At 25.8% G+C, this 13,627-nt stretch overlaps 3 protein-coding genes across 7 annotated transcripts; 1 reads left to right on the top strand and 2 right to left on the bottom strand.

Moving 5' to 3' along the window:
* Positions 1-301: 301 nt before the first annotated feature.
* Positions 302-3,146, bottom strand: egh (beta-1,4-mannosyltransferase egh). Its single transcript, XM_035094524.1, has 3 exons — positions 3,025-3,146; positions 1,693-2,495; positions 302-1,415 (listed from the first exon to the last, which is right to left on the bottom strand). The coding sequence occupies exons 1-3, from the start codon at positions 3,038-3,040 to the stop codon at positions 840-842; spliced, it is 1,395 nt and encodes a 464-aa protein (XP_034950415.1). The 5' UTR covers positions 3,041-3,146; the 3' UTR covers positions 302-839.
* Positions 3,147-3,280: 134 nt separating this feature from the next.
* ZnT63C (zinc transporter 63C) lies at positions 3,281-10,124 on the top strand. 5 transcript variants are annotated; one of them, XM_035094503.1, is made up of 9 exons: positions 5,853-5,898; positions 6,143-6,155; positions 7,195-7,388; positions 7,471-7,693; positions 7,998-8,259; positions 8,565-8,682; positions 9,093-9,308; positions 9,399-9,509; positions 9,838-10,124. In XM_035094503.1, the coding sequence occupies exons 3-9, from the start codon at positions 7,212-7,214 to the stop codon at positions 10,009-10,011; spliced, it is 1,281 nt and encodes a 426-aa protein (XP_034950394.1). In that variant the 5' UTR covers positions 5,853-5,898; positions 6,143-6,155; positions 7,195-7,211; the 3' UTR covers positions 10,012-10,124. The 5 variants fall into 5 exon arrangements, with proteins under 5 accessions (XP_034950396.1, XP_034950395.1, XP_034950394.1 ...); XM_035094502.1 differs by lacking the exon at positions 5,853-5,898 and adding an exon at positions 6,295-6,419 and having other exon boundaries at positions 6,137-6,155; XM_035094505.1 differs by lacking the exons at positions 5,853-5,898; positions 6,143-6,155 and adding an exon at positions 3,281-3,305.
* On the bottom strand, positions 4,013-5,524 carry LOC118073795 (mitochondrial inner membrane protease subunit 1-like). Its single transcript, XM_035094506.1, has 3 exons — positions 5,290-5,524; positions 4,863-5,060; positions 4,013-4,756 (listed from the first exon to the last, which is right to left on the bottom strand). The coding sequence occupies exons 1-3, from the start codon at positions 5,386-5,388 to the stop codon at positions 4,601-4,603; spliced, it is 453 nt and encodes a 150-aa protein (XP_034950397.1). The 5' UTR covers positions 5,389-5,524; the 3' UTR covers positions 4,013-4,600.
* Positions 10,125-13,627: the final 3,503 nt, after the last annotated feature.

The raw sequence follows: 13,627 nt of genomic DNA on the forward strand, positions 1-13,627 counted from the left end.
AATTATTGCTCATAAATAACAATACTTTTACTTGATATGATTTTTAATGCCTTCTTTTGGCAGTCCAATATTCTTAGTACGTTTAATTTACGTTAAGTATTAATTATAGATACGATAAATAAAATCTTATAACTATAAACTTTGGTAAAAAAAAAAAGATTTAAGAGAAAGTCGTTTTAATTTACACAAATAAAAATTTTATAAATCGCTATCTAAATTGATTGATTTAATAATTGACTAACTGTTGTTATTTATTATTAAATATTTTAAATTACTTAGCGAAGACATGAAATAGTTTATTTGTAAATACTGTACTAAAAATCTATTAATTAATATGCAAAATATTTAAACTGGAAGTTTATTATTGTGATGATTAATATTTTAATCTTTACATTTGATTCATTAATAAGCACTGTATTGACTAGATAATAAAAAAATGAGTTCTATTATTTGTATATATTTCAAGAATAAATTTTTTGCTATATTGAAAAAAAAAAAAATAATTATTACATGGCACAACGCTAATTAACTTAATAAAATATTTATCATGATATTAAACAACTTTCTCTTCTCTAGATCATTCCTCGATTGTCATTCAGCATTTCAAATTATTCAGATCTTATTTTTTAACATAAATTTACTTTACAAAAGTTAATTAATTTAAATGATTCAAAATATATATTACAACAGATCTTAATAAATTGAGTTACAGGTACTTGACCATTAATCATAATGTTATCAATTGTACTTGATGAATAAAAAAATAATAGAGATTATCTTTCGTGCATTAATGGAAAAAAGAATGTTTAAAAAAAAGCTATAAAATATTTTAATTTTTTCTAAACTGTAATAACAGGAGGTCTTAATTCCTTACTAACGACATAAAATTTGTGCTTTTTACCAAAAATACCCCAAATAACAGCAATATTTTCGATAATCAAATTAAAAGGAATTGTCGCTAGTGCACCACAAATACATATGATATAACGAGCTAAACCAAATCGATAAAGTGAAAATGATTTAATAACACCAAAGACATACATATAGATGCTTATTGCACCAATAAAGGCACACGTCATGTCCATCAATCGTGGACAATTAATTGGACATAATCCAGCAAGAATAATGTTCGATGTTGATAGTGGTAAAGTAACCCATGAATAACAAGAAATAGCTAGCATGATTTTTTTCTTGAATGGAATTGCTTTCGAATGAACAACAAGTAAAATACCTTGGAGCCAACGTTTACGTTGTTGTACAAAATCCCATAGAGTAAAAGGTGATTTTTCCCACATTTCTCCTTCGATAAAATTAAATGTATATCCTTGACTATAAGCTTTCATAGCAAAAAAACAATCCTCTGCTACTGAACCATCCATACCATTATCAAATGACACTTGTCTTTCAGCTCCCATCTAAAAAAAATAAATGAAATGTAATTTGTTTATAGTCAACTCATAAAATAAATCTTTATTTTATATTTAATAGTTTTTTCTTTTTTTGTCTTACTTCAATTTTTATCTTAAATCACGAATCATACTATTGAATAGGTATAATAACTAAATATTGACTATCCTTATCTAATCTCTATCCAAAAGTAACTCTTCAATAAATCAGTTTCCTTATCACTCCTCATTATGTTGATCGTTTAATACTTAAAGATAAAAAATTAATAAAATATTTAAAACAAACCTGAGTAACAACAAATGATCCTTTCATGCTGAATAATGGTTTATGAAACATATAAAATTGAAACCTTAATTTTCCCATGTCATCAGCAACTCTAAAGCTATCAGCCAATGTTGTGATCCAGTTGACAACATCTTCATTAGCATAAGTAATTAATCCTTGACCAAATTGATGCTTCCCATCTAATACAAAATTTAAAATGCCTCTTACTGAATTGCCTGTTAATAAAGTCTCTTCATCTAGATGAACAATCCAATCATGATCTGCTAATTCATTTACTGAATTTTCAAGACAATATTGCAAAGCTCGTGCTTTAAACAAAGCACCACTTTTTGTTCTGTAGTTTGATGGTACAACTAATTCTCTTATTCGTCGATGTGACATTATATTTATTGGTTTATCACTCACAACTTCAATTTGAAAATTTTCTAAACCTTCTTCAAGGCATTTATCTAAATTTCTCTTCACATTTGTCTTAACAAGCTGTGGATAATCACCACGAGTCACTATTCGGATGCAGATAAATGGAGCAATGAATGGTGATCCTTGAAGGACAACTTTGTCAGGAAATGCATTATACAATGTTAGGCCAAGAAAGTTGAAGATAATTTGAGGAAGAGATAATAGTGTTAATAATCTTAGTGAGTATAATATTGTTGTACCAAGGTAGCCATATAGTTCCCATGGATTTATTTGGTTTTCGACATCCCAATTGAATACTCCTGATATATATTCGAATAATAATATCACACATATCAGTAAACAACAGTGGAATATATGCTTTGCTGTGCTATTGAGCATAATTCCTGGAAAGAGAAAAGTCAATTAGTCCAATAATTATGATTGAATAATTCAAATTTCAGGTTATACAGTAGTAAAATCAAAAATTAGGATTTAATAGAGATCTTTGAATGATTAAATCTTGGCATTATTGTTTTTTGAATGACAAATAATTGATGGTAGACTGTTTTATTGAAAAAAAAGAAGAAAATATTAATTTTTATCATTGAATTCATCACGCCACGCCTTATAATGCACGTAAGTGTAAATTAACATCAAGGTAACAATGGATATAAATCAAAAAACAACCAATGTCACGGTCATTATGTAGTTTTTTGCGACACTTACTAATTATTTAATGAATAAAAAATATTACCTTCAAATTAGAACAAAATAAAAGAACACAAGATTTAAGTATTCAGTGAATTTGAAAAATAATTAATCATGAAAACAAATTCATTATTAGCATAATATACTGGTTTCATGATTTTAAATAAATATTAGATAACCAAGTTGATATGTGAAATAATTACATATTCACTACTGTTTACTTACCAGTGAAAAAACTCATAAAACTTTTAATTTATCTATTTATTACTTTTTTTTCTTCTATTCGGCGTTATTATTTCCACAGAAACTACTGTACCTAAGCAAACATTAAAAATGCTACCTCTTAGTAATGGTGGGAGAAAAAGCATATTTTTACCACAAATGACGCATAGCGCTAGTGGTAAAAATCCTTATGACGTATTTGAAGGAGCTTTATTTTCCCGCGAGGATTGAGATAATCTCTTACCCAACACGAAACATGCCAGTATAAATTTTACATCAATTAGGTAAGTACAATAATTATTAACAAATTATTTATTTAACAAAAATGGTAATCATTTCATTTTATTATCGACATTTTTTTTACAAGAATCAACATTCCTGGTAATTAGAATAGTATTACAGTTCAAGATAAAATTTGGTTTTTGATTCTTAATTATGTCTATGACGAAACTTAAAAAGCATTAAGATGTTAATCAGTGATTTTTAATAATTATTAAAATGATGGAATATTCATTGATCAGTGTATTTCTTAATTGGTGTACTGAAAACAATGTGATATGATTCTTATTATTTTTTTTTTAATGAACTTTGTTCATCAAGGTTTCGTGTATTTCCTCACGGATTCGAAAAATGGAATATTTCCAGTAAAAATACGGTAAAGAATCAAGTTTTTTTACTGTATATTTTTTTTAAAAGTTTCATGAATTTACCGTGAAGATATCTTGTGATTCCAACATTTTTACAGTTTTCTAGAAGCTATGAAGGTTGGAGTTGGTTGTTAACATTAAAATACAGCACAATTATATTTAATTGTAATAAAAATTAGAGTTTAAAACATGAAGGTATCACGACATAGAGACAATAGTTTATCTCTACTTTAATTTATTTTTATAAAAATAAAATAAATTGTTCAAAAAAGACAACATGGTTCACATAAGACAAATAAGTTTTTTCTCCGAGTATGATCAAGTTATATAATATATTAATTTTATTTTTATATGAATGAAGTTTATTATTATTTATTCTTAATCATTTGATAAATCAGCCTATCTTTAATTACCAAACATCTTTTGTCTTAATTTATTTCAAATTTAGTCACCTTGTTTCCTGCACATAACCAATATTGTGAGTGTACAATCCGACATTTACATTGCCTTTGAATTTGAATATTATTATATAAATATAAATGTATGCAGGAAATATTAATTAATGAAGTTATTATTTAGAATATTTACTAAGTTATCACATTGATGATTTTAAAATATATACAAAGGAGGGGTATTGAAAAGACCCTTTACTGGCCCCCATGAGAGCAGTGCGGTAAAACAACCATTTCTATGTATGTAATGGCTTATGTATTTGTGCACTATTTATATTATAATCGCTTTGTTACTCAATTTTGTTGTATATGAAATAACTAGATAATTATCTAATTGATCTTTATGATCTTTATAAAGATTGCAAAAACAAAAATGAGGTTAAATAGTTCTTTTCATAAAGATCCTATCAAGTAGCACAAAAAATGACAAAGAGACTGATAATGGGGCCTTTTTGAAGCCTCTCCTTTATAAAAAGATTGTCAATCATCATGGGTGAATAAAGTAAAATCACTTAAAGGCCAGATTTTACAAACAGCACGACTTCTTATCAGCCCTTGAGGTACAGGACCATATAACCTAGAATCAGTTGAATTATCTCGATTGTCTCCTTCTAACCATAAATGGCCTGGTGGTACCTGTCAATTATTTCAAGGTTATTAGTTAATTAAAAAGAAAAAAACAATCATTATAATATGTAATCTACAATTATTATATCAAGGATAAAAATAAAATAATCCTTACAACATATTTTTTGAAACCATAACGAATTTTATCCCCCTCAACTGCTATAATTCGTTTACAAATATGTTGGTGCGGATTTATGGGACACTTGGCAATAATTATGTCACCTTTTTTTAACCTCTGTAAACGATGACTTATGTGTTCGGTGAATATTACATCTTTACTGTATAATGTTGGCTCCATTGATGGCCCCGTACACTAGAATAATGATTGATTATTAATTATTTTGGACAATAAAATAACATTCACTATAAATTTTATAAACAAAAACAGTTATTTTAAATTCAATTTGATGTTAAACAAAAGTAGATGGCGCTGTAGTTAAATTCTATTGTTTACAGTCAATTCTAACCTAACTCACAATATTTGTAAAAATACTAAAAATGTAAACAGTAATAATAATGATTTAATTTTATTATATTATTACCACAATAAAATCACCGACATATTCTAAAATACAATGTGTTATACATGAATATTGTATTACAGTTCCAATTGCATTAAAAAATTTCACACCAAAACTCATTATAATCACACACTTTGCAAATAAATTAATACTAAATAATGGAAGGTTGAATTTTAATCTTTACTATTATCATTAGATAAATATTTAATAAAGATATGTTATTTATATAAATCACTATACATATTTTACGAAATCATTTTTACTGAGCAGAAAACAATACAATTCTGCACAATTGGTTAGATAGATTTCTATTTGAGCTATCACGTGAATCGTAATTAACGCCAAAAACATGATGAAATGTAATGTAATTTATTTATATAAGTCTATAAATAATTGAAATAATTCAATATATACTATACAAGTCTACCATTTTAATTATTAATCTATCAGTGATATTTTTTAAACAATTATTCACATCTCCCGCCAAATATTTAGTAATGAACATGAGACGCCGCTTAGGCGGCGATACTTGTAACTAATAGAATAAAATAGAAAGTAAATTTTCACGCAAATGTAGTTGTGTATTTTGAGATGCATTTATCATTACGATTAAATTGAAAGAAAAACATGGTATACTATTATTTTAAACAAATATTAACGTAATTCAAATGACTTTAAAATATTCAAGCTCAGTTTTTTTTATTTATATCAACGAAATAGTGAATTATAAAACATTTATATAGTTTCAAATATTTAAAACATATAATGCCTTTATTTGAAATATCTTAGTGATTAGTTTTTTTTAAAAAAAAAAATAAATAATTTAAATCAAATTAAATATAATTAATTCATCATTAAATAAAACTTTCATCAGTATTTTTTAGCAGGTAATAACATTCATTTCATTTGATATCTTGATAATTTTTATTATTATTTTTTATAGCACTGTTAGGTTATTTTTTCTCCTCTTATGGCAAAAAAAGGTCATTGGACCCTCTCGAATCTTCTTTAATTCTATTTTTTTAGAAGAAAAACTCTTTTCCTCATTCTCTGGATGATGACAAATCAATAAGCTATTTAGTATGGAAAAAACTATGATTCATCGTGATTTATTCCTATTGTATAGTTAAAATGACCAAGATACCATAGAGGTAAATGTGAGAATAAGAGTTTAAATATGTCGTTATAAAGACGAACAAGTATTAAAGGTTAAGCTTAACATTTTTCTCCATTCCTTAAAGTCTTTCCTTAATATCTGGGAAATTTATTTTTAGTAAAATTCAATTCAATAAAAATATTTGTTTATTTAAGTTTGCATAGAAGCAAGAAGATTGTTAAGTTCAGGAAAAAAACCTTCAAGTGATAATGTTTATTATAACAATAATACAGTTGATGATCAATTTAAAATCATAATTATTAGATGAATTTAATAAATAAATATAAAAAAATAAACTTAATATTTTTAACCAATAAAAAATATTAATATTACTATTTATAATTAATAAAGTAGAATTAATCGATCCAATGACTTATTTATTCTTATTTTAATAAATAAATAAATATCAAAAACGAGTAATATAGTGTGCTAATTATTAAACAAATAAGAGAAGATTAAGGATGGTGATAACATAGAATTGGTTTAAAAATCCGCATAAACTTGGAGATAAGCTAGAGTAAAGTAGACTATTAGGCTTAAGATAATAATTGGAATGTTCCAAAAATTCTTTTTTATCAATTGTTAGTATTAAGAAAATTTTTTTGTTAATTTCTTCATTAAATCTAACATCTACTACTAAAAGTATCATTTTTCAATTGCTATAATAATGATTAAAAATTCAAAAATCAATTAAATAAATTAGATTTTACTTTTTTTTAATTAATTATCTATTATTTTCTTTTGTTAATAATCATTTTTGTTCATTGCAGATTGAAGAGAATAAATAATGGGACGGTATACTGGAAAAAAATGTCGTCTTCTAACAATGTTATGGCTAACAGCCTTTTTCTTCTTGGTAGAAATAGTTGTGGGTTATGTGACGAATTCTATGGCATTGATTGCGGATAGTTTTCATATGTTATCGGATGTAGCAGCACTTGTTGTTGCATTTCTGTCTGTGAAGGTCAGTACTTAATCATCTATTCATTAATTTTTTTTCAATAAATCATTAATGAATTTTATGATAAAATTTAAATTATTTCCAGATGTCACCAAAAAAATGGTCAAAGAACACATTTGGATGGGCAAGAGCTGAAGTACTAGGAGCTTTGGTCAATGCTGTATTTCTTGTTGCTCTCTGTTTCAGTATAACGGTAGAAGCTTGTAAAAGATTCATCGAAGTAGAAGTTATTCATGAATCAAAACTTCTTGTAGCTGTTGGAGCACTTGGGCTTTTTGTTAATTTAATTGGACTTTGTTTATTTCACGGTAAAGTTGATAGAAAAATAGTTTTTATTCAAAATCAATTGATAAAGTTTATTATCATATAAAGGTCACAAAAGAGAAGTAATAATTCCTAAACCTCAAGAAACCAACATTTATTCACCATCCTCTTCCCTATCGTGTACTTGTTCTTTCGTTCATCCATCAACATCTGCTTCTTTTCCAGGTCTTTTAAGCTTCAATGTTACCTTGTTTTGAATTAAATTAGTGTTACTTCGACGATTATTTATTATTATTTAATGGATATTGATTGAAAAAAAACAATTTTTAACAATTAAAATGATTTCAGAACACGGAAATGTTCATGGTCATTCACATGGAATCACTAGAAGTCATAATCGTTTGAGTACTCTTGTTGGTACTGATGACAATGAAAATGATGAAGCGTATCGACCTTCACCGACACCAGTAAAAAAAGCACATGGCCACAGCCATGATGCCAGTCAAATGAATATGAGAGGAGTTTTTTTGCATGTTCTGTCTGATGCTCTTGGTTCAGTAATAGTCATTGTCTCTGCACTTATAGTCTGGTTGACTAACTGGAAGTACAAGTAATGTATTTTTTTAAATTATTATAATATTTAATAATATATTGTAACAAAAATGAAATGATAACTCGAGAATTATTATGAAAGATTAAAAGGATAATTTAAATAATTAAATTAACATAAACAATATCTGTTATTTGTTGATAATAATAACAAGGTAATTATTCGGAAGTGGGGTCCACCCTATTTTTTGTTATAAAAAATCGAAAAATTATGATTTTTTTTTCATTTTGTTCATTTTTACGGCGCATTTATGATAAAAAATAGAGCTAGATCGAAAAAACAAAATAACAATAATAATATTTCAGATATTACATTGATCCAGCGCTTTCACTTCTTCTCGTCATTCTTATTTTACGATCTGTATGGCCACTACTCCAAGAGTCAGCCTTAATTCTATTACAAACAGTTCCAACACATATTCAGGTATTTATTTTTTTTATCATTTAAAAGAATGTTAATGTTTTTTTTAAATTAAAGAATCGATTTATTCAATTAAAAAATTGTTTATCAAATCTAAAAATTGAAAAAAAATCTTTAATAGTTAAATTTTACTTAAAAAAAAATCTAAAATTAACGTAATGACATAATGAAACTCATTAGTTTCAAACAAGGTCACTTTGCGTCAATAGTATTGTTAAAAATTGAATCTAGAAAATTTTACAAAAAATACCAAGTCATTTATTCGATTGTCTCTTTTACGTAATTATCTTTAATTAAAAATAATGATAAATAGATGGTATTTTTATGTTTTCCATTGGGAAGTTTGTCGTGTGGACTTTTCAGGTCGCACCCAGACCACTAGACTGATACTTTTGAAATCTTTCAACTTATAGGTAGATGCCATTCAACAAAGATTGCTACAAAATGTCGACGGAGTTCTAGCAGTTCATGAATTTCATGTTTGGCAATTGGCTGGTGATCGGATAATTGCTTCTGCTCATATACGATGTCGTAATTTATCGGAATACATGAAAATTGCTGAACAAGTCAAAGAGTTCTTCCATAATGAAGGCATTCATTCTACAACTATTCAACCAGAATTTATAGAAGTAAATATTTGAATATATACAAAAGAAAAAACAAGACTATCATTAATATTATAATTTAGTATTATTAATTAATCATATTTTATATTTTAGTACAACACAAATAGTGAAGTAAAAGAAACTCCAACAGAAGACTGTGTACTTGATTGTCCTAAAACTGATAAGCCTTGTAATCAAGCTACATGCTGTGGCCCTTCAAAGCAGGTAATTCTTTTATAAACTTAGCATCAATTAGATCACCTAAAAAATAATTTCAAAATATTCCTTTTCCTTTATTTTTTTTTTATTCCTTTTAACAATTACCAAATATCCACGTCCTTAATATAAAATCCAAGTGTTTTATTTAAAGATAAATAATTCTCAAGCTCCATGGAAATCCTGTTTCAATCAATGCTTGGACGGTATTTGTTCAGAATCAAGTACATTAGGTCATTTTTTAGATCATTTAAATTTATTTTAATTAACTGAAATTAGTTTAAATTAATTTCTTGAGATATTTTTTAATGATTGATAATTAATATAACTGTTTCAGGGTCGAGAAACTCCATCACCTGCTGAGACACCATATATGTGTCGTCAAAGGAACAGCTTAGCTCGTTCTAATATTGTTATAGACGGTCAGGAGCAACAAGAAGTCAATGAGATGGAACGTGGCTTTTTATTATCACAATTCCGTCCATCAGCTCCACCTGAACCACCTGTTTAGTTTTAATTTCAATTCAAGACAAAATAAATTTACATAGTAAAAAATAAATTGAAGTAAAACAAAACGACTTTAGGAGAAAATTTACGAAAATTTTTTATAGACAAAAAAAAAAAGAAGTTGAAGTGCAAATGTTGAATTAAAAAAAAAATTCTTTAATTATTAAAAATCCTACCTCCAAGATGTTTGTTTCTGTAAAATGAAAAAAAAAAAAAAATTATTCTCAATGTTTATTAAGAAAATGACATCAAAATGAGATTTTATTTTTAAATTCAATCACTATAAAATAGTTTATAAGATTATGAATTTTCTATTTGATAACAATTATTCATTTAAACTTTTGTGATTTTAATTGAAACAAAAGTTGAAAATAATTAATCTTTTAAATAAAGACAGAATTTTGATGTACCATTTTAAATTGTTTCTTGCTCCAATTGAATTAACCAAAGTCATTTAAATACCAAAAATAAATGCAATTAATTCATGAACCAAAAAATGAATATATAGAAATAATAAATCATAAATAAAATTTAAATTTTTTGTATTAATTTTTCATGTAAAATATTGTGAAAGTTTTTCCAGTTTTATATCAAATATTAATTTTTTTTTTTCAATTGAGTTTTCGATATATCAAATTATCATTAATAAATAGCAATAATAATTATGTAAGAATTAATTAAAGTGTTTCATTATGACTACATCACTATAAATGTATTTTTGAAAGATAAAAAATTTTATTACCGTTTATAGTATTATAATTACTTAAAATAAGGAATTTATATAAAGAAAAAAAACATAAATAAATAAATAAATAGTTAATAAAAGTGTAAAAAAATACAGAAATGATTTTCTTTAGTTAAAATGATAAAATAAAAGAGGAAAATGTAGAAATTATCTATTATAAGATAAAAAATTTGCACAGTAATAATATTATAAATAATATAATAACGCATAAAGTAGTATTTCCGGAATTTATATTTATTAATGATAGCATTTGTAGTATTGTAAACATTTGATATAATGTGTATAATTAATGATTGATTAATATTAATTTTTTTATCACAAAATGAAAGCATATTGCTTCATTATTCATAATACTTTTAATTATTTGAAATTGTTTGTGTCTTTTTTGCTCATATTCATAAATGTTGCTAATAAAATTAAGATAAAAATTAAATGAATTGTATTGTTGGAGATGAAATTTTACATTCTATAGAACTCAATTGAAAAAAAAAAATCAAATAATATTAAATAAATTTATTGATTAATTTTATATTTATTGAAAAATAAAGATAGAATGCAAAATAATTAAGAAAATAGAAAGGGTGAGAGAATTTTTTAATTATAAATGGGAATTTGACTTAAGACTAACTTGAGGTAAGTATTTTTTATTTACCATTGATTGATGATAACTAATTAAAAGACAAAAATAATTTAAAAAAAATGATAAATAAATAAAATTGAGTTTATTTGTTTATAAGCTCATAAAAAATGGAAAAAAGGCTGCACAATGATTAAACCAGATCGATTTAAAAGAATACAGTTGTATTTTTCATTTGAGAGCTAAAAATGATAAATTAATGCACTTCCGGCTGAGTTATTAAGATCTAAAGTTGCTGGAAAAGGGAAAAATCTCGACATTTGGGTGTTATTTAAATTATTGCTGGAAGTATGATCATAGTGTTATTTTTAGAGAATGATATTCTTGTAGAGAACTTTTTCAGCTTTCATTCAAGCTCTCGAAAATGCAAATCGGTGCATTTTTGGGTGAGATAGAAATTTTTAAAGATTGATTTTTCCAATATTTAAAAGAAAAAAAGTTTTAAAAAGTGGCCAGCATCGAGTGATCTCCAGATTTCTATGTTCCATTGATCCTGAAAGTTCGTAAATTTGTAGACAAATAGATATAAATGTCCCAAAAAGAAATCCGTTGAGATTTTTCAATTATCTCAATTCTAAGTAACACAAAAAAATAAATAAACAAATAAATCAAGTTTATTTGTTTAAAAGCTCATATCTGGCGAACGGATGATCAGATAACAATTCCACCAGATCGAGTTGAAAGAAGATAGTCCTAGGTTTCATTTGAACCCCGAAAATGACAAATCCATGCACTTCCAGCCGAGTTATTGAACTCCAAACTTGCTGGAGAAGCAAAAAATGCGACTTTCTGTTCTTTAATCAATATATAACCGGAAGTAGAAGTATGGTGTCATTTTTCGAAGACAATCTTCATGTAGAAGACATTCTTAATTTTAATTCGAATCTTGGAACATAGAAATACGTCAATTTACGACTAAAGCACAGTCAGTTGAACCTTCACTCTACTATCACATTTTTTTTTTGGTTTTTTTTATTTTCCAAAGTTTCTTTTCTCCATTGTATTCATTCTCACTTCGAAAACCTTCTTTCATCCACACTGGATAATGGGCACATTTCACACTTCAAATTTATTGCATCTTAGGTCATTCTTGCTGTCATTGCAATCCTCACATATGTGTGTGTGTGTCTTTATTATAATTCCAAGTCAGTCTAAAAGTTAATACTTTTGGTGAACTTCCAGCTCTCATTACTATTTAATTATTTATAATTTAAAAAAAATGTGTGTATGATTTGATATAAATAATAATAATAATTAATAATAATATCACAAAGCATTAAAGGTAAATGATTTCAGGAGTGAAAAAAGAATTGAATGAAAAAAAAAGAAATGCAAACAAAATGAAAAAATATTAATTGAAACATTAAAAATAAAAATAGGAAAAATAAAAAGAAGGAATCACGAGTGATTAATCTGTGGCGCCGAAGACGATAATAAAATTGAAAGGATATAAAATGAGGCTATTAGTATGAATATTCTTGATCATTTGAAATACTTGAATGCTTTGTCTTGAGTTTAACAAAGAAAGAAATAAAATATTTAGTGAGAGTCACTGCAATCAAGTGTATCATATTAACAGCAGTAATTACAAATCACTGGACGAACTGGTATTGGGTGAGAGAGCTGGTCTCTTTGCGGCCTATCTTGTACCACTGTGGCACTGGATATAGGAAAAAAAAAAAATCATCACACAGGGTCTTGCTACCGTATATCAAAGATTTTAATTAAATTTCTAAGATAGAGTTAATAAAAAATAATTTACTATTGATGTAAGATTTATTTAATTAACACTTTTCATTTGAAATTCAATTATCTTACATTTTTTTTCATCACTTCAACATTATTTTCCAATTAATAATTAATCATTATAATTATTATTTATATCCCATTGAGAAATTATTGCGATGGAGTTCATTTTTAAAATTCCTCATATTGTCATATCTTTGAAGATATTCAAAACATTTTGGTTAGAAAGATTAACGTACGTACGTATTTTTATACGTACGCATATTTTTAGGTTTATATATTTATATGTATATGTATGTTTGTAAGTACGTATGTTCGAATGTACGTATGTTTAAATTTACGTATATTTATGAGTATATGTATGTTTGTATGTACGTATTTTTTACGTACGTATTTTTATACGTACGTATATTTAAATAATTGCGATGGAGTTCATTTTTAAAATTCCTAATATTGTCATATCTTTTAAGATATTCAAAACATTTTAGTTGA

Source organism: Chelonus insularis, unplaced genomic scaffold (assembly GCF_013357705.1).
Source record: "Chelonus insularis isolate UGA/USDA-ARS -01 unplaced genomic scaffold, ASM1335770v1 scaffold_367_pilon, whole genome shotgun sequence".
NCBI classification, from domain to species: domain Eukaryota; kingdom Metazoa; phylum Arthropoda; class Insecta; order Hymenoptera; family Braconidae; genus Chelonus; species Chelonus insularis.